Source organism: Notamacropus eugenii, chromosome 1 (assembly GCF_028372415.1).
Source record: "Notamacropus eugenii isolate mMacEug1 chromosome 1, mMacEug1.pri_v2, whole genome shotgun sequence".
NCBI lineage: Eukaryota > Metazoa > Chordata > Mammalia > Diprotodontia > Macropodidae > Notamacropus > Notamacropus eugenii.
In genome coordinates this window covers 624,629,469-624,656,091 of record NC_092872.1, presented here as the reverse complement: position 1 = coordinate 624,656,091, position 26,623 = coordinate 624,629,469, and the positions used below count along the sequence as shown (strand labels likewise).

Sequence of the window (26,623 nt, the reverse complement as noted above, 5' to 3'; positions counted from 1 at the left end):
AAATGCCCACTGCTGGGCACCTGGGCTTCAAAGGAAACCCTTGAACTACCAGCACGTGGTCTGTCTGTTCTAAGGAGCTCCTCCTGAGGCAGCAGAAGAGTGGGCCAATAGCACTCCTCTGAGGAAGAGAAGTCCTCTGAGAAACCCAAACCGAAAAAGAACCACCACTTTGCTCTTCGAAAAGAAAAGTGGGTCTGACAAGCCAGGACCGGCGCTGCAGAAACGTGTTTTGCACCACGCAAGGTCACTCTGATTTGGGACAAGGCTGAACGTGAACAGCAAGAAAAAGCCGGTGCCCTGAAAGAAGCCTTGAGTCCTCAGCCTGAAGTGAGGATCCCCTCCCACCCACCCCCTACCCCCAACCCCACGGGGATTGGGCAGAATCAGCTCAGCAGCCCTCTCTGCAGCTTGGGGGAGGTGATGTGGGGTGAGAGCAGAGGAGGGTGCAAGTGAGCACGAGAAGGAGGGGGGATGGTGGGAGAGAGAGACAGAGACACAGAGAGACACACAGAGAGAGACAGAGACAGACAGAGAGAGACAGAGACAGACAGACGGAGAGACAGAGACAGACAGACAGAGACAGACAGAGAGAGAGAGACACACAGAGAGACAGAGACAGAGAGAGACTGAGACAGACAGAGACAGAGAGACAGACAGAGAGAGATGCAGAGAGACACGCAGAGAGAGACAGAGACAGAGACAGAGACAGAGAGAGAGAGAGAGAGAGAGAGAGAGAGAGGATTTGGGACTTGAAAGAAAAGACTTTGGAAAGAGGGCCTCTTCCTCCTACCCAGGTTGGTTTGTTTGAATTGGAGGTTAGAGGGTGAGGGATGGAAATGAATACAAGAGAAAGACTTTAAGAAATTCAACCTTCACAAGAAATAATGAGGCAAACATCGGCTTTCCATGTGAACTCCATGACATTCTAGGCACGTCTTTAAAAGATCAATCAATTAATTGCCTTACAATTCCTCTATCAGCCTCTCTCCTTTGAGTCAAAGATTCAAAGGGTGTTGCAGGTAAAAGCATAACGATGGTTCTTTGCCAGTATCATGTGACCAACTACAGCCCATGCACAGTGGCAATGCGCTGGCTAAATTACACGACCAGCTCAATAGTGACTAGGGGAAGGTGGCTTAAGAGGGATGGGGACAAATCGCTTGTTCTATCTTTACTTTTCTTTACATCCTTTATATTTTTTTGCAGACCACCCACAAACAACCCACAGGCCAAAATGCTGTGCAGGCCTGCCCTAGGTAGAGATACTTCTTCCAGCCCTTCCCCTCCCCCACCAAAAACAGTGGTTGTGGAAGAGGGGGTGGGGGTGGTTTTGTAGCTTTTGATGAGACTGAAATATCTCATGATTTTCAAAAAAGGAACGTAATACATGTTACTTATAACTTAGTTTCCTTGTAAGAATTGAGGCGATTTTGCATAGTGGAGAGAGGCTGAACTTAGAGTCAGGAAGATTTGGTTCCAAATTCTGTTTCTGATACTTTGCTAGCTTTGTGACCCTGGACAGGTCATTTAAACTGTTTAAGAGCCTTGGGCAATTCCCTAGGTTTCCTGCTTAGTAAGTCTGAGTCTTTTGATTGGAGATCTGCTGTGGAACAAGCAGTTCCTCACATGGAAGAAATTACAGATCTTTTTTCATAGTAATTGATCATGTATGGACTGAATAAGATCATATATTACATACATATGTGTACATATGTGTGTTACGTATATATACATAAATATGTGTGTTTTGTCAGTTCATTTTAACTATTATATTTATAATACGTGAAGGAAAGGAAAAGGGCCAGACACTAGAGAAATTCAAGAGAAAATGTATTGGAAACTTTTTCCCCCAAGGGAAAGTCATTTACTCTAAGGTCCTCATTTTATAGATGAGGATTTTATAGAGGAAGACTATTGAAAAACACTAGTTTTTCTGAATTTTACTTTTTTAAAAAATGTATTGGCAAGGTAGGATGAGTGCTTTTCATCTTTTTTCTATGCCATTTGAAATAAGGTATTGCATGCTTTATGCGAGTTCTTAATCATAATGAATAATTGTAATATAAATGAAAAAGGTGAAATCAAATGATCACAAATAATACACACATTGAATAGTGGATAGAAAGCTTAACCTTGCAGTCAAGAGGACAGGCTCAGGCTGACCAAATGTCCTTGGGCAGTTTGCTTCTTAGTAACCTAGCCAGCTCTTCAAGACTCAACATTTCAGGGAAGTTATCAACCTGCCTAAGTCGGGCAAGTTATCTCACTGGGAGTTCCAGACAACAATGAGATCGTTGATTTGGTTCAAAACAAAATGTATGGTGCATCATTTCAAAATTACTTCATGAATAATAAATAAGAACAAACACAAGATGAAGCTGCTATTTAAAATGTTTATCATTGTTTTTAATAATGGTGGTGATAATTCACATGAATAATAATTAAGCATTGTATATCTAAAATGATTGGTTGTGAATGCATGCTCAACATTTCAAGCATCAGTCTGTTTTGATCAGTAGGAGTTTCACTCTCCTGTCATAAACTGCAGCCCTTCCCTGCCTTAGTCTTTCCGAGTTGCTAATGTTGTAAGAATCATTGCCCTGTGATAAAAATAGACCCTCTCTAAACTTGGTCTGGTTCTCAGACAAAATGAATACGGTCACTGATGAGATCTCTACAGCTTTCCAAGGGCCAAATCTGTAGCCCAGTGTCAGAGTATTCTCCCCTTAAAAGGAAGCATCAAAGGATGACTTTAACAAAATAATAATAATAATAGAAATACAATACAATCATACTAATAAAAAAATCTTACTAAGTGGAAGATTCTGTTCTCTGTTCTTTGGCTACAAATGTAAAGAAAGGACGAGGCAATGTTAAAAAAGCAATCTGAGCAAGCAGGGCAAAGGTGAGCTTTTGGGAATGGGGTGTCCTGTGATACTCAAGTTAGCAGCCACTATGGACTAATATTTGGTAGCCCTTGTTTAGTTCTACACTAATTGGAGATAAGAAAAAACAGTCATCATTGATTTTCACATCTGCCTTACTCTCAGTGGAACTTTTACTAGTATATTCCTGTAGCATTAAGAGAAATGGATCCCATAATGGTAAAGTAGGGCTAAATTCAAGGAACTATCCCCCTACAAAATATTATGGATTGGTGGGCTCCGTGACTCCTTTATGAGATCTTTCCTGAGTTTTCTTTCTTTGGACAGGTGGAAAACTCAGGTGATCCCTGGCTCAAAGGTAGAAATTCCCAGAGAATGTCTTATTTTGACGCCATTTACCTTGTCACTGCAACAACATCAACTGTCGGATTTGGAGACGTTGTAGCTAAAACGACCCTGGGACGGATCTTCATCATATTCTTCATCCTTACGAGTTTGGTGAAAAAAAAATTTTAATCTCTTTTGAAGTAGTAGCTCCCAAGTGACAGAATAGTTGGGCTATTTACTTTTTTAAAAAGATTGGTTGAAGACCAAGGAATGAAAAGGAATGGGAGAAAAGGGATGGAAAGAAATGTCATCTACCAATATTCAGCTGGTCACTCAATAAGCATTGAAAGGAATAATAAAGAATTAATGTGTGCTTAGCCTCTGTATTGGTAATGCAAAGGATTCAGAGAAAACCTATAATATGTTATAACATACAAAGGAAATGGGGTTTGGTGTCAGAAGATCTAGATTCAGGGGTGGGGAATCAGCAGCCTCGAGGTCATATGTGGCCCTCTAGGTCCTGGAGCGTGGCCCTTTGACTGAATCCATACTTTGATTTGTTCAGTAAACTTGGATTCAGTTAAAAGGCTACACTTGAGGACCTAGAAGGCCACATGTGCTCTCAAGGCTGTAGGTTACCCACCCCTGATCTAGATCATGAAGACATATTAAATAGGGCCTAGAATTAGACGCAAGCCTGGAAGTAATTTACTCCAATGTCACTTTATAGATGAGGGTAATAGGTAGTAAATATCAGAGCCAAGATTTGAACCCAGGTTATAGAAACATAGTATGATAGATTGAAACCTAGGAAAGCCCTCAACGGATGTGTAATCCAACCTCATTTTACAAATAAGGATGGTGAATTAAAATTGCTCAAGGTCACACAGGTACTACGTGTCTGAATCGGGGACCAAATTTAGGTTCACTGATTTCAAATTAAAAAGTCTTTTAACCAAACCACACTTGCCAGCCCCCTTGTTTTACAGGTGGAGAAAATGAGAACCAGAGAGGTAAAGTGATTTTCCCAAAGTGACACAGCCAGTAAGTGGCAGAGCTAAAATTCGAATTGAGGTTTCATAATCACAGAATTCCCAAGTTTGAAAGGGATTGCATAGACTGACTTGTACAACTCATACCTGAAATATGAACCCCTTTATAACTCACCCCAACAAGTGGTCATCTAACCATTGCTTAAAGACTTCAGGAGGAGAACAATTTGGAACCATGCCCAAAGGGTTATCAAACTATCCCTAAACTTTGACCCAGCTTTATTGCTACTAGGTATGTACTCCATGTAGACCGCTAAGGGGTGCCAGAGTGCACAGAGCCCTGGACCTAGAGTCAGAAAGACTGAGTTCAATCCAGCTTCAGACACTCACTTGCTGTATGACCCTGGCCAAGTAACATAACCCTGTTTGCCTCAGTTTTCTCATCTGTAAAATGAGGTGGAGAAGGAAATGGCAAAACACTACTATTTTTACTAGGGTCACAAAGAGTTGGATTTGACTGAGTGACTGAACAGGAATATACACTTCAAGGAGATCAAAGAAAAAGGAAAAGGCTTCATGTACAAAAATATTTGTGTTGGCAAATAATTAGAAACTGAGGGAATGGTCATCAATTGGAGAATGGCTAAATTAGTTATGGTATGGGGATGTGAAGAAATACTATTGTGCTATAAGAGATGATGAAAGAATAGTTTCACAAAGACCTGGGAGGACTTAAATGAACTGATAACAAGCGAAGTAAGCAGAACCAGGAGAACAATGTACACACTAACAGGAATATTCTAAAGATAATCAAATGTGAAACACTTTGTAATCCTGACCAATACAATGATCTACCACAACTCTAAAGGACTCATAATGAAAAATGCTATCACTTCCAGTTAGAAAACTAAAGGACTCACTGTACAGATTGAAGTATATTTTTTCTTGCATTTTTCCCTGGAATATGATTGATGCAGAAATATATTTTGCATGACTTCATATGTATAATGGGTATCATATTTCTTGCATTCTTACAGGGTGATGGAAGATATCAATTAGGAAATGAAACTATTTTTAAAAGACTTCAAGTGAAGGGAAATATACTAGCTCATAAACAGGCCAATTCACTTTTAATTACTCATGATTAAGTTTTTCCTTAAATCAAGCCAAAATTTTCTGCTGTTCAACAACTGTTCCCAGTTTTTTTCCCTGGGACCAAACAGAACATGACTAATCCTTCTTCTATATGATCATCCTTCAAGTATTTGAAGATAGCTGTCAGGTCATGCTTTAGTCTTCCCCAAATTAAACATCCTCAGTTCCTTCAACTGATGTTTATATGATATTAGCTTGAGGCTTGACATCCTGGTTGCCTCTTTGGGATGCTCTCCAGTATATGTTTTCTAAAATAAGGTGTTCAGAACTGAACACAGTACTTCAAATATAGTGTGACCAGAGAAGAGAAGGATGGGATTATGATCTCCTTCTTCTTGGGTGTTATTTCTTTCAGTGAAACTAGAAATTGCATTAATTGCTTTGGTGGCCATATTACACTCTTGATCCATTTTAAGTTTCCACCCCCACTTAAATGCCCAGGCTTTTTTCAGATGAACTGCTCTCTAGATATGAATATACCATCTTGTACATATGAAGATGATTTTGCAACCATCTTTCATGTAAGATACATGCAGAATGTATGGAAGATAACATAAGACAGCAATGCTCTAGTGGATAGGTGAGTAGAAAAGACTTGAAGAAGGTAAAATTTGAGCTGTGTCTTGAAGGACATCAGTGATTCTAATAAGCAGAAATAAGGAGTGATGGCATTGTAGGTATAGGGAACAGCCAGTACAAATACACAGAACTGTGAGATGGAGGTTTGTAAGTGAGGAGATGGGGTATCAAGTGTGAGGAACAGCAAATAAGCAAGAAAAATGTGTTTATAAAGTATATAGAGGAGAATAAATTGTAAAAATGTTGGAAAGATAGAAGGACCCAGGTTAAGAATAACTATCAATGAAGGGTCCACTAGGTGGCCCAGTGGATAGAGTGATGGGTCTGGAGTCAGGAAGACCGGAGTTTGAATCTGGCCTCAGACACTTACTAACTGTGACCCCGGGCAAATTATTTAACCCAGTTTGCTTCAGTTTCTTTGTCTGTAAATTGAACTAGAATAAAAATGGCAAACCACTCTAGTATCTTTACCAAGAAAACCCCAGATGGGAGTCAAGAAGAGTCAACCATGATGGAAAAAGGACTAGACAACATAAACAATAAAAGTCAATAGGGACTTTATATTTGATCTGAGCTGTACTAGGAAACCATGAGAGTTTTGTGGGGATGGTGATGGGGGTGGGAATCAGTGACTTGTTCAAACAAGCACTTTAAGAAAATCATTTTGGCATGTTGTGGAGGATGGACTGGAGACAAAACGAGACTTGAATTAGAGAAGGTGATTGCAAAAGTCCAGTCAGGAAGCTATGAGAACCTGAACCTGTGTGCCTGTGTGAGTGGAGAGAAGATGTTGAATGAAAGTGATGTGGTAGATATAGAAGTTATAAAAGTTGATAACTATTTAAATATTTAGTATGAAGGATAATGAAGGGTTAGAAGTTAACATCAACATTTTGAGACTGAGCAACTGGAAGCATGGTTTTCCTTCTATAGAAATAAGGATGTGTGGAAGAAATTTAGGAGGAAAGATAATGAGTTCAGTCTCATTCATGCTGAGTTTGAAATGCCTGTGGGAAATTCAGTAAGAAATATCCAGCAGACAGAATGGTAATATGGAACTAGAGATCAGGAGAGATGCTAATACTAGATATATGTTTCCAGGAGTCATCTATATAGTGATAACAAATATCTGGGAACTGATGAGGTCACCAAGAGAAGGAAAAATAAAACCCTGTAACAGAAATGCATAAGCAAGCAAAACTAATTCCGACATAGTCTGTGTCCAAAATTTTATGCCTTATTTTGAATCTTGAGTCTATCACTTCAGGATAGGGTGATACTTCATCATCAGTCCTCTAGAATTATGACTAGTTCTTGCATTGTTCTCAAATCCTTCAAAGATTTTTTCTTTATATATTTTTAAAATATAATTTATTTTCAGTTTTCGGCATTCACTTCAACAAGAGTTTGAATTCCAAATCTTCTCCTCATTTCTCCCCTTCCCTCACCCCAGTACAGCATGCACCCCAACCACTCCTTTCCCTTTTTAATACCTCCCTTTTAACGCCTCCCTTCCCCCATCCCCCTTCTCTCTATTTTCCTGTAGAGCAAGATAGATTTCTATATCCCATTGCCTGTACAATTTATTTCCCAGTTGCATGCAATAACAGTTTTTAACATTCATTTTTAAAGCTTTGAATTCCACATTCTCTCCCTTCCTCACTCCCCACACACCTTCATTGAGAAAGGAAGTGATTCACTATAGGTCATACAATTCTAGCCATGCAAAATTCCTCTGTAACAGTCATGTTGTGAAAGACTAATCACATTTCCCTCTATCCTGCCCTGCCCTGCCCTCCATTTTTCTGTTCTCTCCTCAACCTGTCCCTTCATAAAGTGTTTGCTTCTGATTACCCCTTCCCCCAATCTGCTATCCCTTCTATTATCCTCCCTCTCCTATCCCCTTCCCCCCTGCCTTCCCATAGGTTAAGATAGATTTTCATACACAATTGGATGTATGTTATTCCCTCCTTAAGCCAAATCCAATGAGAGTAAGTCTCACTTATTCCCTTTCAACCTCCCCATCTTTTCCCCTCCATTGTAAAAGCTCTTTCTTGCTTCTTCTATGAGAGATGATTTACTGCATTCTACCTCTCCCTTTCTGTTTCTCCCATAACATTCCTCTCAACACTTAATTTTATTTTTTAGATATCCTCTTTCATATTCAGCTCATCCTGTGCTCTGTGTGTGTTTATACATATATATGTATATATCTATGTGTGTATGTATATGTATATATAAGTATATATACATATATACATATAATTACGTATATATAGTATACACATACATACACACATATGTGAGAAAGATCTTATGAGTTACCAATACCATCTTTCCATGTAGCAATGTAAACAGTTCAACTTTAATGAATCCCTTATGGCTTCTCTTTCCTGCTTACCTTTTCATATTTCTCGTGACTCTTGTATGTGAAAGTCAAATTTTCTACTCAGCTCTGGTCTTTTCAACAAGAATGCTTGGAAATCCTGTACTTCACTGAAAAATTCAGTCTTTTCCCCTGAACTATTATATTCAGTCTTGCTGGGTATGTGATTCTTGATTGTAATCCTAGCTTCTTTACCCTCTGGAATATCATAATCTGACCCTTCTGATCCCATAGTGTAGAAGCTGCTAAATCCTGTGTTATCCTGATTATTTTTCCACAATACTTGAATTGTTTCTCTCTGGCTGCTTGTAATATTTTCTCCTTGATCTGAGAACTCTGGAATTTGGCTATACTATTCCTAGGAGTTTTCCTTTTGAGATGTCTTTCAGGAGGTGATCAGTGGATTCTTTCCATTTCTATTTTACCCACTGGTTCTAGAATATCAGGGCAGTTTTCCTTGATAATTTCATGAAAGATGATATCTAGGCTCTTTTTTTGATCATGGTTTTCAGGTAGTCCTATAATTTTTAAATTGTCTCTCCTGGATCTATTTTCCAGGTCAGTTGTTTTTCCAATGAGATATTTCACATTATCTTCCATTTGTTCATTCTTTTGGTTTGGTTTTGTGATATCTTGGTTTCTCATAAAGTCATTAACCTCCATCTGTTCCATTGTAATTTTTAAAGAACTATTTTCTTCAGTGAGCTTTTGAACCTCCTTTTCCATTTGTCTAATTCTCCTTTTTAAAACATTCTTCTCTTTGTTGTCTTTTTGAACCTCTTTTGCAATTGATTTAGCCTATTTTTCAAGGTGTTATTTTCTTCAGCATTTGTTTGGGTCTCCTTTAGCAAGTTGTTGACATACTTTTCATGATTTTCTTGCATCTCTCTCATTTCTCTTCCCAATTTTTCCTCTCCCTTTCTTACTTGATTTTCAAAATCTTTTTTGAGCTCTTCCATGGCCTGAGATGATTGAATATTTATTTTGGATGTTTGGGATGTAGAAGCCTTGACTTTTATATCTTTCCCTGATGGTAAGCATTGTTATTCCTCATCCAAAAGGATGGAAAAAGATATCTGTTCACCAAGAACTTCTATCATTTTATTTTTTCCCTTTTTTGCGCATTTTCCCAACCAGTTACTTGACTTTTGGGTACTTTGTCAAGAGTAGGGTATACTTTAGGGATCTGTAAGATCTCAGTTTCTTCAAGGTAGCACAATCAAGTGTGTATACTGTTCTGGGAGTAGGGAGAGATTTTTGTACCCAGAATCTTAGCAGGGTTTCCTCTTTACAACCACCTCACCTCCAGTTCTGCCAAGCCCACACTGAGGGGCTGAGATTCAGATAAGCTGCAGGGGCAGAGCCGCCATTCAGTGTGAGATAAAGATCAGCTGCTGCAGGGCGTCTACACAGGGCTGAGGTAAGAATCAGCTGCTCAGTGCCCCCAGGGGTTTTACCATCCAGCAATGGATGTGGGCTGTTGTAGGGGCTGCTGTGGCCTGCCCCATGTGGCCTCTGTAGCTGCTGCCTGAGGCTGGAGTTTTGGGAAAGTCCTTCTCCCTTCTTGGCCAGCTGAAAAAACCCTGTCACTGACCTTTGGCACCTGTGGGTTGAGGTATCTGCAAACCACTGCTACTGCGACTAAAGATTCCACCCACGAGGCCTACTCAAGTCCTCCTCTCAGAGCCTAGCAGCATGTGCATGACCAAGGCTAGGCTGGGCTCTGCTCAGTGTCAGGTGCGACAGATGTTTCCTGTTGGCCTTTCAGGTCACCCTGTGCTGCAAATCTCCTTCACTCTGTTGTTCTGTGGCTTCTGCTGCTCTAGAATTTGTTGAGAGTCTTTCTTTACAGGTAATTTTATGGGCTGCAGGGGGAAAGCTAGCATATGTGTGTCTTTCTACTCTGCCATCTTGCCTCTGGCCCCCCCTCGATAATTTCTTGAAAGGCAATGTCTAGGCTCTTTTTTTGATCATGGTTTTCAGGTAAACCAATAATTTTTAAATTTCGTCTCCTGGATCTATATTCTAGGTCAGTTGTTTTTCTAATGTGGTGTTTCACATTGTCTTCCATTTTATCATTCTTTTGGTTTTGTTTTATAATTTCTTGATTTCTTTTAAAGTCATTAGCTTCCATTTGCTCCATTCTAATTTTGGAGGAATTATTTTCTTCAGTGAGCTTTTGGACTTCCTTTTCCACTTAGTCAATCCTGCTTTTTAAGACTTTCTTGTCTTCATTGGCTTTTTGGACCTCTTTTGCCATTTAGGTTAGTCTAATTTTAAAGGTGTTATTTTCTTCAGCATTTTTTTGCATCTCCTTTAGCAACTGTTGATTCAGCTTTCATGATTTTCTTGCATTCCTCTCATTTCTCTTCCAAATTTTTCCTCTAGTTCTCTTACTTGATTTTCAAAATTCTTTTTGAGCTCTCCCATGACCTGAGATCATTTTCTATTTTTCTTGGAGTCTTTGGATGTAGGAGCATTGACCTTGCAGTCTTCTTCTGGCTGTATGCTTTGATCTTCTTTGTCAAAAGAAAATACCTTTCCACAAAGAAAGTAACTTTATATAGTCTTATTTTTCCCCCGTTTGGTCATTTTCCCAGTCAGTTACTTGACCTCTGAGCTCCTTGTTAAGTGGAGGTTGTACTGCTCCAAGTATCAGGGTCTTTGTGCAGCTGCTTTCAGAGATATCTTCAGGCACCTGTAAATTCTCAGCTCCTCCAAAGTGGTGTGATCAAGGGAGAGGTGTTTACTTCTCTTCTGGTCTGCCCTCTGGTCTGTGAGCAACCATAAGTACTCTTTTCTGCCCTGGATCTATGAGTAGGATTCCCTCTCCATAGTCACCACCAGCTCTGCCATGCCAGCACTCCACCTTGCCCCAGGGTGGCCATCCAGGACTATGACTCAGATCAGCCAATTGATTACCCCATAGTCTACAGGCCAAGAACTCTAGAAGCAGTTGACCACTGCAACAGTGACTGCTGCTACCCTAGGGCTGGGACTGGGGCTGGGGTCATACCATGTTCCTCTGTCACCCAGGTGAGAGAGCTTTCCCATTGACCTTTGAAGCTGCCTTTGTTGTTTGTGGGCTGACAAGTCTGGAAAACAAGGTGCAGTGATTCAATGCATCCTGAGGTCTCCTCCAGTCCTGTCTGTGCCTGTGTGGCCCATACTGGGCTCCATTCAGCTCTGAGCCCAGTGTAATAGACCCATTCTGTCAGCCTTCCAGATTGTCTTGAACTAAAAGTGTTTCACTCTTCATTTTGTGGCTTCTGCTGCTCTAGAATTTGTTCAGTCATTTTTTTACAGGTATCTTGAGGGATTTTGGTGGAGAGCTCAGGACGGAACCTGCTTCTGCTCCACCATTTTGGCTCCGGCTTTCTTTATATTTTTGTTGTTATTATATACTACTGTATAAAACATTACCATAGTTCTACTCATAAAAGTCTCCCTAAATTTCTCAGAGGCCATTCATTTAGTCATTTCTTACAGTATAATAAAATTTCATTATATTCATATGTAATAATTTGTTTAGCTATTTCTCCAAAATAGGTACCCTTTTATTTTCTAGTTCTTTTCCATGCCAAAAATGAACTGCTATAAACAGTTTGTACATATGGATCTCTCTCACTCTCTGTCTCTCTCTTTTTTTCAAATATCTTTGTGATATAGGTCTCATAGTGGTATAACCAGATCAACTCATAGCTCCACCAGCAGTGAATCAATGTACCTATTTTCCTGCAGTCCCATCAGTATTTGTTATTTTCCTTTCTTTATAACTCTGTCAGTTTATGGGTATGAAGTGGCTTTTCAGAGTTGGTTTAATTTTTTCTCTGTTACTGATTTGGAGTATTCTTTCTTATGGTTCTTAACAGTATGGGTTTCTTCCTTTAAAAAACTACAGTATTCCTATTCTTTAAAGTTATTTCTTAGGAGGGTAGGCTTAATTGTTATGAATTTAAAACACTTCTATACTTTGGAAAAGTGGCATTTGTCACAGAAACCTCTTAGAAAGATTGTTTCCCCCCACAGTAATGTTTCCCTACAAATTTTAACTACATTGGTTTTGTTTATGCAAAAACTTAAATATTATAAAATCAAAACCATCCATTTTCTCTTATATGATCCTTTTTATCTACTGGTTTAGTCATGAACTTTTACCATATCCATAGATCTGAAAGGCAATTTCTTCCTTGATCCTTTATTTATGATGTGGCCTTTTATGTCTAGGTTGCCTATCCATTTAGAGCTTATTTTATAATACATACATATATACGTATACATATATATATATGTATATATGTATATACACACATACATACATACATACACATGTAATACATATATAAATAAATAATATATATTTTATAATATATATGATATGAAATGTGGGTCTATACCTAATTTCTTCCAGTCTTCCTTTTAGTTTTCACAGCAGTTTTTTTGGTCAAATAATGAATCCTGGGCCTAGCAGATGAGGCCACTGAGTTTACTTAATACTTCACTGCCATTTTCCTTTCTTTTTGTACGTTGTGTACATAATTTATTCCATTTACTAACGTTTTTTCTTTTTTACCAGTAACCAGTGCTTTGATTATTACTGCTATATAGAACAGAGAAATAACCTTCTTTACCACTTTATTATTTATTATTCGTCTTGAGAGTCTTGACCTTTTGCTTTTCCAGATGAATTCCCTTATTAATTTTTCTAACCCCATACAGTAATTCTGTCATAATTTATTTGTATGGAGTTGAATGAACAAATGAAGTAGCACCACATCGACATTTCTTTTATATTACTATCATCTGCCTCTGAATAATTAATATTTATCTAATTATGTAGATCTATTTTTATATGTGTGAAGCTTTCTAGAGTTGCATTAATATAGTTACTGAGGGTAGCTTGGTAAATAGACAGCAATATTTTATACATCCCATATATATTTTGAATGGAATTTTCTTTCTATTTCTTTCTTCTGGGTTAACTTCTTGATTTAGAGGGGACTAAAAAATCTTTGGTTATTTGTTTAGGTTGGTTGATTGTTATCCTTCATTATCTAAAAGGATCAAAATGACATCAGTACACTAGATTCAAGTTTTAGTGTATCCAACTGTGACTGATAAGACCAATACAAGCTGAGAATGTTCTATCAAAGGTTGGGAACAAATAGTCTATGTGAATGTTTGGAATAGAGTCTCTAAATCTGGGCATCTTTCATTTCTTTTGAGCTATTTCATAGCTCATAGAGCACAGCACCTTCTCTGATGTGGGCATACCATGCTGTGTTCCTGTGCTAGTGTCTCCCATGTCACACAATCAATTCCAAAGTTCTTAATAGAGACCTTGAGAGTGTCTTGGTATCTCTTCTTCTGACCCACCATGTGAACCCTTGCCCTGCGTCTAGCAACAGTTTCTGAATTAGGGGCTTGTGTTTAGATCAGACTCTTGGAAGGTGTGAGAAGGAACTGCTTGGTCCTGAGTTTAGTGGACAATTATAGTTTCTATCTTCTTCAAGAATTTCCTCCTTCAAGGATTATCTCCTGATGTGGCTCAGGCCCACACTGCCTAAATGCTGTTCTGACTTTGTCTGCTGTTGTGTATAGGGCCATCACTCTGACCTTGTCTCCTGCTATGAGCCTAAGATGCCTTCCTAGTATTTCTACCTATTCTAGCTGAGCAGCTTTCATGGCTTCCCAAGTATTTTAGCAATCTTTGTGTTCAGTCCTAGACTAGATTCCACTTGAAAAGACCTTAGTTTAAAAGAGTGAAGGTCTCCCACTGCATCCTAGCCCATTTCCAATTATCCTGATTGATATCTAGCCACTGGATCTAGATGTTTCTGGAGGAGAACATGAGGTTAGTGACTACACAGCCCACCCTCACTCAAATCAAAATCAATTGCAAGTCAAGTCATCATCTCCCTGATGCTATGATCATCTTCAAGAAAGAAAGACAAACCACACACAACACAGATTCAGTCCTGGCATTTCAGGTTTTTTCTCTTTTGTTTTCTTTATCATTGTTCTTTCTGACACATTTTTAGATCTTACCTGGCATTTGTAAGACTTGTAGGTTTTTCTATATTCCTGTTCTCTCCGATCTTCACCCAATCTCTATTTCTTTTAATTAAGGTCTACTGTTCTAGAACCATATTCCAGTAATAGATCTCATACCATTGTCCAATAGTTTTAAATTCCAATTTGCCTTTTTACCTTTGGGTTTTTAATTCACCGTGTTTCCTATGCATACTTTGTTCATTTGCTTAAAGATGTCACACAGCAAATAAGTATCTGAGACCATATTTGAACTAGTCCACCTGACTCCAGTTCCAACACTGTATCCACTGAGTCACCTATCTGACTGTAATGGATATAGACAGACAGTTTTTCCATTTCTCTTTGTAAGCTAAAGCCATTTTTATTATATTTAAAGACTCTAAACAAATACAACCTGTACATCCCTTGTTAGATGCATTGTATCCCTAGGACCTATTAGTCAAAAGTTTTAAGCTGTAGTTCAGAAATCCAAATTTAATTTTTAACCATCATCTTAACTGGCTATTTATTTGTCTCCAAACTCCAGGTTCTGTGCTCTTTCTGTACTATAGCTCACCTTCTAGTGTCTGAATACTACCTCTACTACTTTTCTGTTTGACCTTATGCAAATTATTTAACTACTATATGACTCAGTTTCTTCATCTCTAAAATGAAGGCATTGAAGTAGATGACTCCTAAAGCCCTTTATAGCTTTAAATCTTGATACAGAAAAAACCCTTCAAGGATATTTGGAATCTTTTTCTATATAAGCAAGGAATAGTTAAAGAAGAAGTCATTGTACACAGAAAAAGAACATGCTAAGTTTTCTCAGAGAAGGGAGATTTTCTTGTACATGTTTGTGATGACAGAAATGTTTCAATGGGTTTAAAAATCTTTATGAAGTCATAAAATCAAAGTCTGTCTCTATCAATTGCTAAGAACGAGGGTGGGGAAATGGAAACAGAACAAAAATTAGAGCATTCCCCTCTCTCAATTGACACAGATAATCTAATTCTTCTTTATCTTTTTCCTTCATTGAAATAAAGTTCTCATCATAAAGGGCAAAGAAAGGATGAAATTTGAAGTGTTACTTCCTCGTTTATCCTTTAGGTGCTGGAGAAGTAAGATAAGTCTTTTACCGGTCCCCTTTGACCTCAGTTGGGGTACAGAACAATACTTGAAGTGATGGAAATAACAATCCTTTTAATAGGTAGCTAAATGGTACAGTGGATAGAACATTCAACCTGGAGTCAGGAAGACATGGTTTCAAATATAGTTTCCAACAGTTACTAGTTGTGTGACCCCAGGCAAATCATTTAACCTCATTTTTGCCTCAGTTTCCCTGTAAAATGGAGATACTAGCACCTACCTCTCAGGGGTTGTTGTGAGGATCAAATGAGAAAGTTGTGAAGTTCTTTGCAAATTTAAAGAATTACATAAATGTTCGCTGTTATTACTATTTAATATTTTAGTAGTTCCAGTCACATCTCCTGGTTTTTAAATGAATACAAAGTGCTCTATAGTATCCTTCCTGACTTCCCTTCCCATCAGCCTCATTTTTTGACCCTATCCTTTCTCAAAATTCTACTTCCCTTTCTTATTCTTTCAAAACACCCAAAGATCTTTCCCAGACTATAAACAGTCTGGATAAAATTCCTATGTTACCCCAAGCCATAGAGATCCTTATTTCTCCTCCTCACCCTAATTCCCATATTTTACACTTACACAAAGACCATTCCTGAATTACCATTAACTCAAATGATGCCCTTTTTTAACCGATGGGTCAAATCAAAAGGCTTGAAGATAGTAAATTTAGCTCTTCATTAAATCTGAAATGCATTTGTTTGGCACCCCCAAAAGAATTATCATTCACAGTTTGGAAGAATGTTTTTAGGTACTATTGATGTTTTTCTGAATAATCTGGAATTGTGAAGTATCATTAAAAGTATTAGAAACTTTATCATTCAGATTACATAAGCATAGCAATTGCTAAGATTATATCTGCTTGTTGTTTTAGATGATATTTGCAAATTATGCTCCTGAACTTCTGGAAACATTGGCAACAAACAGAAAATACTCCCATTCCTATGAAGTGGTCAGAGGGAGAAAGTAAGTGTTGTTTTGTTCTTTCTCTATATGTGTAATAACTCTATATTTATTTAAAGTTCTAAGCTAACAATTCACACTGAATTGCTAAAGTTACCAATGCAGGTGGGGGTCTTTGATTTGTTTGTATTAAAAAAGGAAATAATCTCCAAGACAAGTCACAATGTATAAAATTTCAAAATAAGTTAATCTTTAGTGATTAATACAAATTTCAAAAGAATCTGAAAAGTTAGTGGAGTTTTTACTCAATCATAAGTTATATACATCTTAAAATTGGCATTGTATACAGATAGAATTTCTGTAGTAATGGAATATTACATATTATATAAAATCCTAATTGTATTTTACACATTACCCTTCAGGTCTGAAATGCTCCCTCTTTTCCCATCTCTTTCATAGAATCCTTAGCTTCCTTTAAATTCCACTAAGGTGGCTTTGTTTTCCCTAGTTGTTAGTACAGCTATCCCTTCCACATTACAGATTTTCCCATCCCAGTTTCAATGTATTTCAGGATCATTTTGGGAGAGTTTTGAAGTAATGGCAGATGACATGCAAAGGCCAACAAACAACACAGAAAAAGTTTAGAAACTCAGAAATACATAAGATATATGTATATTATCGTATAAAATCAGCATATTTTATCTTTTAATACCATAATAATTCAGATTTCTTCTCTGGTACAAAGAGAGAGTCAAAAAGTTTTGCATAGATTTTCCAGATCATGGGGATGCAATACCCCTAGCTCCCACAATATAGAAGGGATAACTGTATTCTCTCCCACATCCAATTACTCATATATAGATAGAAATATTATGTATCTATGGATAGATATAAATGATAGATAGACATATACTATATACTTAACTATAAGTGTTATTTTATCAGGAGTGGAATTTAAGCTCCTTAAGGGCACAGACAATTGTATCTTTGACTCTGCATTCTGGGAGCCTAGCTCAGTACCTATCATTTAAGTGGCTTCCAACATATATTTGTGGAATTGAATAAAATTCAGTATTTCACATCATCTGTAGTTTTCAATACTGTTGGCAACATTTCTTCCATCTTAAATCTCAAGCCTTTTAATCTTAAGGAAATCTTTTTGAATTGCTATAACCAAAGCCAAATTGTGAACTAGTGGCCAACCTTTCAGTAATAAGAATCTCTATGTACCTGGTGCCTATACACCATACAAACAGTCCATTGCAGGTTCATATATGACAATATCTTTCCATCTTAATAGCACCTGCAGGAGCTTGTGATCCATTGATGTAGCCTTAGACAACTCATTGCCATTTCCATACTGACATGTTAGAGTAGTTGTTTTGTGGAATTCTCCTTCATTCACATTATTTCCATACATCCCAGTTATGATTATATGCAAATAATCTATTATATTGACCATATGTAAGCCAATCATAATTCAGTTTATCAGATTTCAAGCAACCAAGCCAATGCAGTGACCACTGAGCTTGGGAAAGAATCAAAGGGTCAGAAATTTAATTCAACAAATATTTTTAAATACTCATTCTGTGTGATAGTTTTGATATGAAAAGATAAAAAAACCCAGTTCCTTCCATCATAGAGCATAATTTTACTTGGGGATATATGGGTGATGGACAACATGTATTTAGACAAATAAGTATAAAAATATTAACAAAGTACATAAAAACTAATACAAAAAATGGGAACATTAGCACCTGGGAGGCTGAGGAAAGGCCTTGTAAGATAGGTGAAACCTGAGTTGAGCCTTGAAAAATGGTGAAGATTCAGAGATAAGAATGATGAGGGAGGAAGATTTAGGCTTGGGAAATGGATCCTGCAAAGGCCCAGAGGTAAGAAATGGAAAGGATCTATGTTAAAGTGAGTAGGTTTGGCTTGAATGTAGGGTATGCGAAAGAATGATATAAAATGTCTGGAAAGATTTTTTTGTAGACATTACATAAATGGCTTTAAATGATAGAGGGTTCTATATTGTATCCTAGAGGAAAAAGGGAGTGGTCAGATCTTCTTTGGGAAGGAAGTGATATAGTTCGACTTGTACTTTAGGCATCTCAATTTGGTAGCTGTGCGGATGATGGATCAGAAAGAGCTGCTTTCCTCTCTGTAACATGTATTCCCAGAACAGCTATTCCAGTCGTACTCCTCTGGTTATACTATTACTTCAAGTATTGCTTATTCCAGAAACTGAGAGGGAAGTCAGAAAGTTAGGCTATACAGTATCGTAAATGATTCAAAAACCCTATCTGAGTCTTCCCAGGAAAGATGTAAATCAGCACTGCTGTCTGAAGACCACATGGTATTAAGACCACATTGTCCTGAAAGGCCAATGAGAACCAGAGAATTAAATAGAACGCAGTGCTTGTCTGGAAAAAGGTTAATAATTTGTCAGATCCAAATATCAAAATATCATACTGGACCTGACCACCCAGAATCCAGAATTGGATCTATCCCAGATTTCCCTCATGTAATGTCCTCCATCTCTGCTTTATTTTCTTCATCTAAATCTGACTAATATTCTATTAAAAAAAACAAATATACAAGTAGTCCTCTATTGGTGTGCCTTGCTATGGGCACATTATATGTAAGTTCATAGAAATCTGTATTATCACCAAAGGGTTAGACTAGCTTGCAGGACTGGGATGAATGAAGTAGATCTAGTCTGGAGCTGGCTCATTTTCAAGGATTTAAAATCTGATGACTCATTTTATGGCTTCAGAGAAATTGTTAGCTTATACCTCCTTTTCCACCCCCAAATTTAATCCCAGACCATAGTTTGACAGGGAATGTGGCAACATTCCAGAAATTTTTGATTTTCTGAGACAGGCATATATGCTTAAATTAAATGGATGACAGTGAAAATGTAATTGCATTTAAGAGGTAAAGAGAGTTGGGCTCCAAAGGAAGTGGAATGCTGAAATAACACCCCCTCTCTGCACGTAATCTGCACAAATCCCACAAAAGGATGACTTTTAAGGAGGGATTTGAGAACTAGAAGGGGAAACGAATTGATTGAGTAAAAGAATTGCCACAGAGGAGATATAGGATTAAGAAAGGAAGGAGTGACTATGGGCATCTTGAAGGAGGAAGAAAAGCATTGGGCTTGGCAACTTCCTATAAGTAGGAATCTGTGGGGAAGTGTGTACTGGTAGAGAGTTCTGGTGGGTTGTGAAATGTTTGGCTAAAGTTGACCTGCTGCTACTCTGGTTTATCTCAGAGCAGTATAAAGCTGAAAAAGAGGGTTGGTGGTAGGAACAGTGGGCAGATTTTTGCTGTTTTACTGTAAGATTAGAGGTGAGTGTAAAAGGAGAGCTAGAACCTCCTTAAAAATATCCTTTTCTGTATTGTCTTGTAAAGTGAAGACTTTACTTTGTTTACTATGTCTCCTATAGCTGGATTTTCACATCTATGGTTTGTTAAAGGTGGGATACATGCCTGCTTTAGTAGTTCAAATTAACTCATTTATATCCAACCCCTAATAGGATAATGGTTTTGTCCTTCAAAGAGATTACTTATCCTGTACTTTCTTTCTTATCTCCAAGATTCATTGTGGTCTGTGGAAATATCACTGTGGATAGTGTAAATGCTTTCCTGAGAAATTTCCTCAACAACAAAGCAAGGGAAATGAATTTTGAGACAATTTTCCTGGGAGAGTAAGTATATCTGCATTACTCATGGCTTGTAAATTTAATCTCAGAACTCATAAAGGAGGTCTGATGCTGCAGGGCTAAGGAATTTGATTAGGAAAACCATTGAAGAACCAAGGTTTCTGGGCCATGGGTGAGTAGACTGTCTACTTTTAATTCAAGGTTGCAAATCCAAGTTCCTCATCATTCCAAAGGGAATGGAAGATGGTGGTCTAATTTAGTGGAGAGCCCACCAGTAACCCACCCGGAATTTCTGATGCCCCCACCTGTACCCTCACATAAAATGGGATTATCCAGTTACAAAGCAGGTTGGGTAATTTCATAGAAACATAGAAACATAGAAAGGTAAGGAAAGAGGTCTACAAAGTCATTCAGTCTAATCTGCATCTTAACAGGGATGTTCTTCTTTAACAACTTGAAAATGATTTTTTTAGCTGCTTCATAAAGATTCCGAGTGCTGAAAAATTCACTGTCTTATGACATTGATATCAGAATCTGGGAGACCCAAGTCCAAATCTTTCCTCGGATATTTGTTAGCCACATGTCTCTATGAAAGTCATTCAACTTTTCTGGGCCTCAGTTTTCCTATGTATAAAATGAGATAACAGTAGCACCTCAGGTACAATAGGTTGCTGTGAAGATCATGAGATAACATTTGTAAAGCACTTTGCAAACTTTAAAGTGTTCTATAAGTGTTATTATCATCATCATCATCACAATTGCCTAGTATTAAAAATTCCATTTGAATTCAGAGCAGGCAACATTAATAATTGGGAAACTTTTCCTTAGATGGCATCTCAATCTGCCTCTCTGTGCCTGGTTCTGCCCTCTTGAGACTAAGCAGAACAAATCTAACCTCCTTTCCATCGTGATAGCTTTAAAAAAAGTGAAGGGAATTCTTAGGTCACCCCTAATTCTTCTTCAGATTAAAATACCTTCAACCAATTCTTATATGACAGTTTTTAAACCTGACACTTTCCACATAGTGACCTTCCTGTCCGTCAGTCTTTCAAAAATATCCTCCATTCAAGCAATGACCTGGTCTCAGGGCAGTGTTCTGAGGGCTTCTCCTTTCACCTCCTCTTAGAAAACTGCAGATTACATCACAAATTCCTGGATCATCACATCCTTTCCCTAACTTCCTTCCATGCTGTTGCATTTAGAAGTTGTACATTAATTTTAATAAATAGCTAAGAGGAAATAGAGGCACAAAACACATACACACACACACACACACACACACACACACACTGAAGTGATAGACATAGCCAGAGGGATAATAATATTAAAAACATGCCTGAAAGTTAACTGTGGTTGAAGCAGATACAGTTGAACTCAATATCAACAATTTTTTTTAAAAATTTGTTTATATCTTCTTATTTCATCCTCCTTGGTAAAAATCTGAGTGGAGAGCCCTGCTCATAGAGTGGCATGTTGATTTTCTTATTATATAGCAAAGGCCTCAAGAAAATAAAAACAAAAAACAGACAAAAAAGTATTGGAGCTGTGCCAAACATATTGGTAACTTTCAGTATTTGGCTCATCAGTTTTCCAGATGTAAGTATGACCACAGTGATGTGCAAATGTCCCATTTTTTAATTATATTTTGAGTACATAGCATACATGTATGTACGTGGCTCCATAGATATCCTCAACATGTTGGGAAGGGGAAGTATTCAAAATAATTAATATATTCAGACATAGGCAATAAATTTATGAATCCATTTAAAGTCCTTCAAGCAAAAAAAAAAAAAGAATTATGTGGACATTCTAGGTCTTGAGGTTGAACCATTAACAAACTATTTTTAAATCCAGTTTAGTGGGAGGAGGAAGGAACATTTCTGGTGCTGTTAAAAGTATTCTGTTCAGGCAGGTACTTTTGTCTATACAGCTCTTTCCAAACCACATTGTTGGCCATTGTAGGAGGATTTCATCCTATTAAACTGGTGGCTTCACATTTTCCAGAAAAACAGTAGGACAGACCCCTTTCCCATTTTATGATCAGGTCTCTTGATTGGCAATTACCTCTCCAGGTCCTTTATCTCAGGAAGGGTGCCAGCCTTTGACCTTATACCTTGACTTATTCTCTGACTTCTCTTCTTCATTAGCCACCTTGTCCCCTCCCTTCTAACTGCGTTTAAGTAGTTTTATCCCCCTATTAGCATGTAAATTCTCTGAAGGTAGGGACTGTTGTTTTCCTGTATTTCTATCCCTAGAACTTAGCACTGTTCCTGGTACATAGAAAGTGATTAATAAGTAATAAATCATATATATATATATATGTATATATATATACACATACATATATATCCATCAATCTATTTATGTGTATCTAAGTATCTATTCATCATCTCCTCTATCTATATATCATCTATCAGTACATAATTGATTAAATAATAGCATTAATCATGTCTATATAGATTTCTCTTTTTTTATGTTTCAATCAGTATTCAGATACCACCAGTTCTTTCTCTGAGGATGGATAGCATTTTTCATCATAAGTCCTTCAGAGTTGTCTTGGCTCATTGCATTGTTAGAATTGCTAAGTCATTCATAGCTGATCTTCTTTCAATATTTCTGTTACTTTGTACATAGTACATTTCATGTTGCATCAACTCTTGTAAGTTTTTCCAAGTTTTTCTGAGAGCATCCTGTTCATCATTTCTTATAGTAAAAGAGTATTCTTCATAATGACATAACATGACTTCTTTAGCCATTTCCCAATTGATGGGCATCCCCTCAATTTTTAATTCTTTTCCCCCAGAAATGAATTGCTATTAATATTTTTGTGCATATAGGTCCTTTTCCTTTCTTAAAAATCTCTTTTGCAACATAGACCTAATAGTGATATTGAGTCAAAAGGTATGCATAGTTTTATAGCCCTTTGGACATAGCTCCAACTTGCTCGGCAGAATGATTGAATCAGTTCACAGATCTACCAACAATGCATTAATGTCTCATTTTTCCCACCTCCCTTTCAACATTTGTCATTTACTTTTTCTGTTGTATTATCCAGTCTAACAGGTATGAGGTAGTACCTCAGAATTGTTTTAATTTGCATTTCTCCAATCAATAGTGAGAGTATTTTTTTCATATGTCTATAGATATTTATCTGAAAACTGATCATATCATTTGATCACTTATTGGTTGAGGAATGGCACTTATTTTTACAAATATGACTCTGTTCTATATATATTTGAGAAATGAGCCTTTATCAGAAAAACTTGCTTCAAAAGCTTTTTAACAGTTACTATTGCTAACTGTATTTTCCTCCATCCTATCCTCCTCCCTTTTATTCTCTTTTCTCTCTCCTTTCACCCTGTCCCTCTTCAAAATTGTTTTGCTTCTGACTATCCACTCACCTAATCTGTCCTCCCTTCTGTTATTCTCCCCCCTTTTCTTATCCCCAGGTCCTCCTACTTTTCTTTAGTCTTCTATCTCACTGAATGTCCATTTTTCCCCCTGAAGGATTATACTCAGTTTTGTTGGGTAGGTGATTCTCGGTTGTAATCCTAGCTCTTTTGCCCTCTGGAATATCATATCCCAAGCCCTCTGATCCTTTAATGTAGAAGCAGCTAAATCTTCTGTTATCCTGATTGTGGTTCCACCATACTTGAATTGTTTCTTTCTGGCTGCTTGCAATATTTTCTTCTTAACCTGGGAACTCTGGAATTTGGCTATAATATTGCTGGCAGTTTTCCTTTTGGGATCTCTTTCAGGAGCTGGTTGGTGAATTCTTTCCGTTTCTATTTTATCCTCTGGTTCTAGACTATAAAGTCAGTTTACCTTGATAATTTCTTGAAAGATAATATCTCTGCTCTTATTTTGATCATGACTTTCAGTTAGTATAATAATTTTAAAATTATCTCTATTGGATCTATTTTCAAAGTCAGTTATTTTTCCAATGAGATATTTCAAGTTGTCTTCTATTTTTTCATTCTTTTGTGTTTGCTTTATTGTTTCTTGTTTTCTTATGAAGTCATTACCATCAACTTTCTCTATTCTAATTTATAGGGAATTATTTCCTTCAGTGAGACTTTGGACCTCCTTTTCCATTTGACCAATTCTGCTTTTTAAGGCATTCTTTTCCTCATTGGTTTTTTGAACCTCTTTCACCATTTGGGCTAATCTGTTTTTTAAGGTGTTATTTTCTTCAGTGTTTTTTTGTGTCTCCTTTACCAAGCTGTTTACCCTCCTTTCATGATTTTCTTGCATTACTCTCATTTCTCTTCCTAATTTTTCCTCTACCTCTCTTACTTGATTTCCAAAATCCTTTTTGAGTTTTTCCATGTCCTGAGTTCAAGTCACATTTTTCTCTTTGGATGTAGCTTTGGCTTTTTGTCTTTTGAGTGTGTATTTTGATCTTCCTTGTCACCATTGTAGCTTACGATAGTCAGTTTTGTTTTGTTTTTCTACTGTTTTCTCATTTTCCCAGTCACATTACCAGACTTTTAACTGTTTGTTTAAGTAGGGCTCTGCTTCTAGTGTGGAGGGTATACTGTCTCAAGCTTCAGGTTTTTGTGCAACACTTCTAGTGACTTGTAAGTTTTCAGTTCTTCCAAGGTGGTATGATCAGAGGGGTGGTGTTTACTATTCTTCTGACCTGTGTGCAACCACAAGTACTCTTTTCTTCCCTGGAACTATGAGGAAGCTCCCTTCCACCCAACTAAGGCCACAAGCTATGCTAGTACTCCTCCTTGCCCTGCAACTACCACCTAGGATTGTGATCCAGATCTGAGTGTGCACAAAGCAACAGAGTCCTGCCTCCATGTTAGCAAAAAGACCCTCTAGTCTCCTTCTGACCATTTGTTTGACCTCCTTACTGTCTATGAGCTGAGAGCTCCAGGAGCTGTTGCTGTCTCTGCTGATTCAGTCACTCCCAAGGCTTGCTCCTGATTTCCTGTGGCCAAGGCTATGCTGGCATCACCTGTGTTAGACTGCACTGCACCCACACATAGGTGTGGCAGACCCTTCCTGTTGACCTTCCCAGTTGCATTTGATGTCTTTGGGCCAAAAGATGTGGAAATCACCACTGCTGCCAGTGAATCATTCCCCCCAAGGTCTGCTCTGGGTTTTCTGGGGCCTGGTCTGCTATACTAGCACCGGACTGTGCTCCTCTCTCAAAGACCTTTTCTGCCAACCTTTCAAATTGCTTGTGCTGGAAAATTGTTTCTCTCCATCTTTTTCTGGGTTCTCCTGCTCTGTTTTGTTTAGAGCCATTTTTTAAAGGTATTGAGAGGGTTTTCGGGGAGAGCTCAGGTGATTCTCTGCCTTTACTTCACCATTTTGGTTCTGCCTCCTCTCAAAGCTTCCTATGTAGATTTCTATTCTCCCTGGCTTCTCATAGTTACTTTCTTATTTTCCCAGAACCCTTCCTTCCCTGGAGCTAGAAACAATTTTCAAGGTGAACTTGGCTTGTACAAGTTTCTTCCTTGGATCTGCATTGAAAAGAGAAGATTTAAAGAGAGTTGCGGTAAGATCCCTTTCTTGCTATCTTTTATCTCACCCAAGCTGTAGGGCCAGGGTGGCCACATTTGTTTTATGAAAGGCTACTCTTCCTGCATAATTCTTATCCCTCCACCTAATGGGAGTGGTGATTGCCAAAGTTCAGTCAATATAATGACAATGCTGAGTGGGAGGGGGGGAGCAGGAAGATATTTTTTTAAACTTGTGATTTAAAAACTTCTGAAAAACATTAAGAAAAACACAGGCCTTTGAGACATTTTCACATGGCTTCTTTTAAAAACTAGACATCTGAATCTCTTGAGAGTAGCAGTCCATAGCAGAGAAGAATGCTGAGGGGCCTATGGATGATTTGTGGTCAAAGCAGATCCTAGAGATATCTTTCCAGACTCCCCATACCCTGAATCTGACCCCATACCCTAGGTTTATAGCAATTCAACCATTTTACTCATTTTTTCCAATTCCTGGCAAAAGAAAACTTTGTACAAATCTAACAGAAAAACATGATAACCTGCAGACGCATCCACAGGCACCAGTTATATAGTTTTATGAACAAGTAGCTTGGATCAGTCTTGGCCACCAAGATTGTTCTTTCATCAGTTCTTACCTTATAGCATCCTATGGCTCGGTGAGGGGAAGAATTCTAGTTGAGGGGATAGCTGTCAGACTTTTTTTTTTCCTTTTCGTATAAAAAGAGGGGAGAGAGAAGCAGAGAGAGAGAGAAAAGGAAGGGAGAGAAGGAGGAAAGGAGAGAGGACAGAGAAAGTGTTAAGGCTACTATACTTTCCCTCTTACCAATGGTTACTAGGATCACCACTAACAGTTACTCCCCCAGTGCCTAAGAGTGAGTACATTATAGAAAGAAAACTTTAGAGAGAGAAGGTACCTCAGAGTCTTCTATTCTAACCATGGTAGGATAGTTTAGTAGAAAGAGAATTCACTGAGCTTAGAGCAAGAGTGTGCTGGTAAATGTTTAACAACCAGTTGGTGGGGCAGGGTGGGAAATAAGTGTAAATACACACATGCACACATATACACATACATATACATGAT

The 26,623-nt window shown here is 37.8% G+C and overlaps 1 protein-coding gene across 3 annotated transcripts in view; it reads left to right on the top strand.

The window, feature by feature from the left end:
• The window catches only part of KCNU1 (potassium calcium-activated channel subfamily U member 1), a 290,355-nt gene that overhangs the window by 79,014 nt on the left and 184,718 nt on the right, over positions 1 to 26,623 (top strand). For 2 of the 3 annotated variants that reach the window (XM_072635212.1, XM_072635214.1), the window contains exons 8-11: positions 3,213 to 3,383; positions 16,375 to 16,466; positions 20,003 to 20,113; positions 25,475 to 25,580. In XM_072635212.1, the coding sequence (XP_072491313.1) occupies positions 3,213 to 3,383; positions 16,375 to 16,466; positions 20,003 to 20,113; positions 25,475 to 25,580 (480 nt within the window). The remainder of the gene's footprint in view (positions 1 to 3,212; positions 3,384 to 16,374; positions 16,467 to 20,002; positions 20,114 to 25,474; positions 25,581 to 26,623) is intronic. The other variant, XM_072635213.1, reaches the window with a different exon arrangement.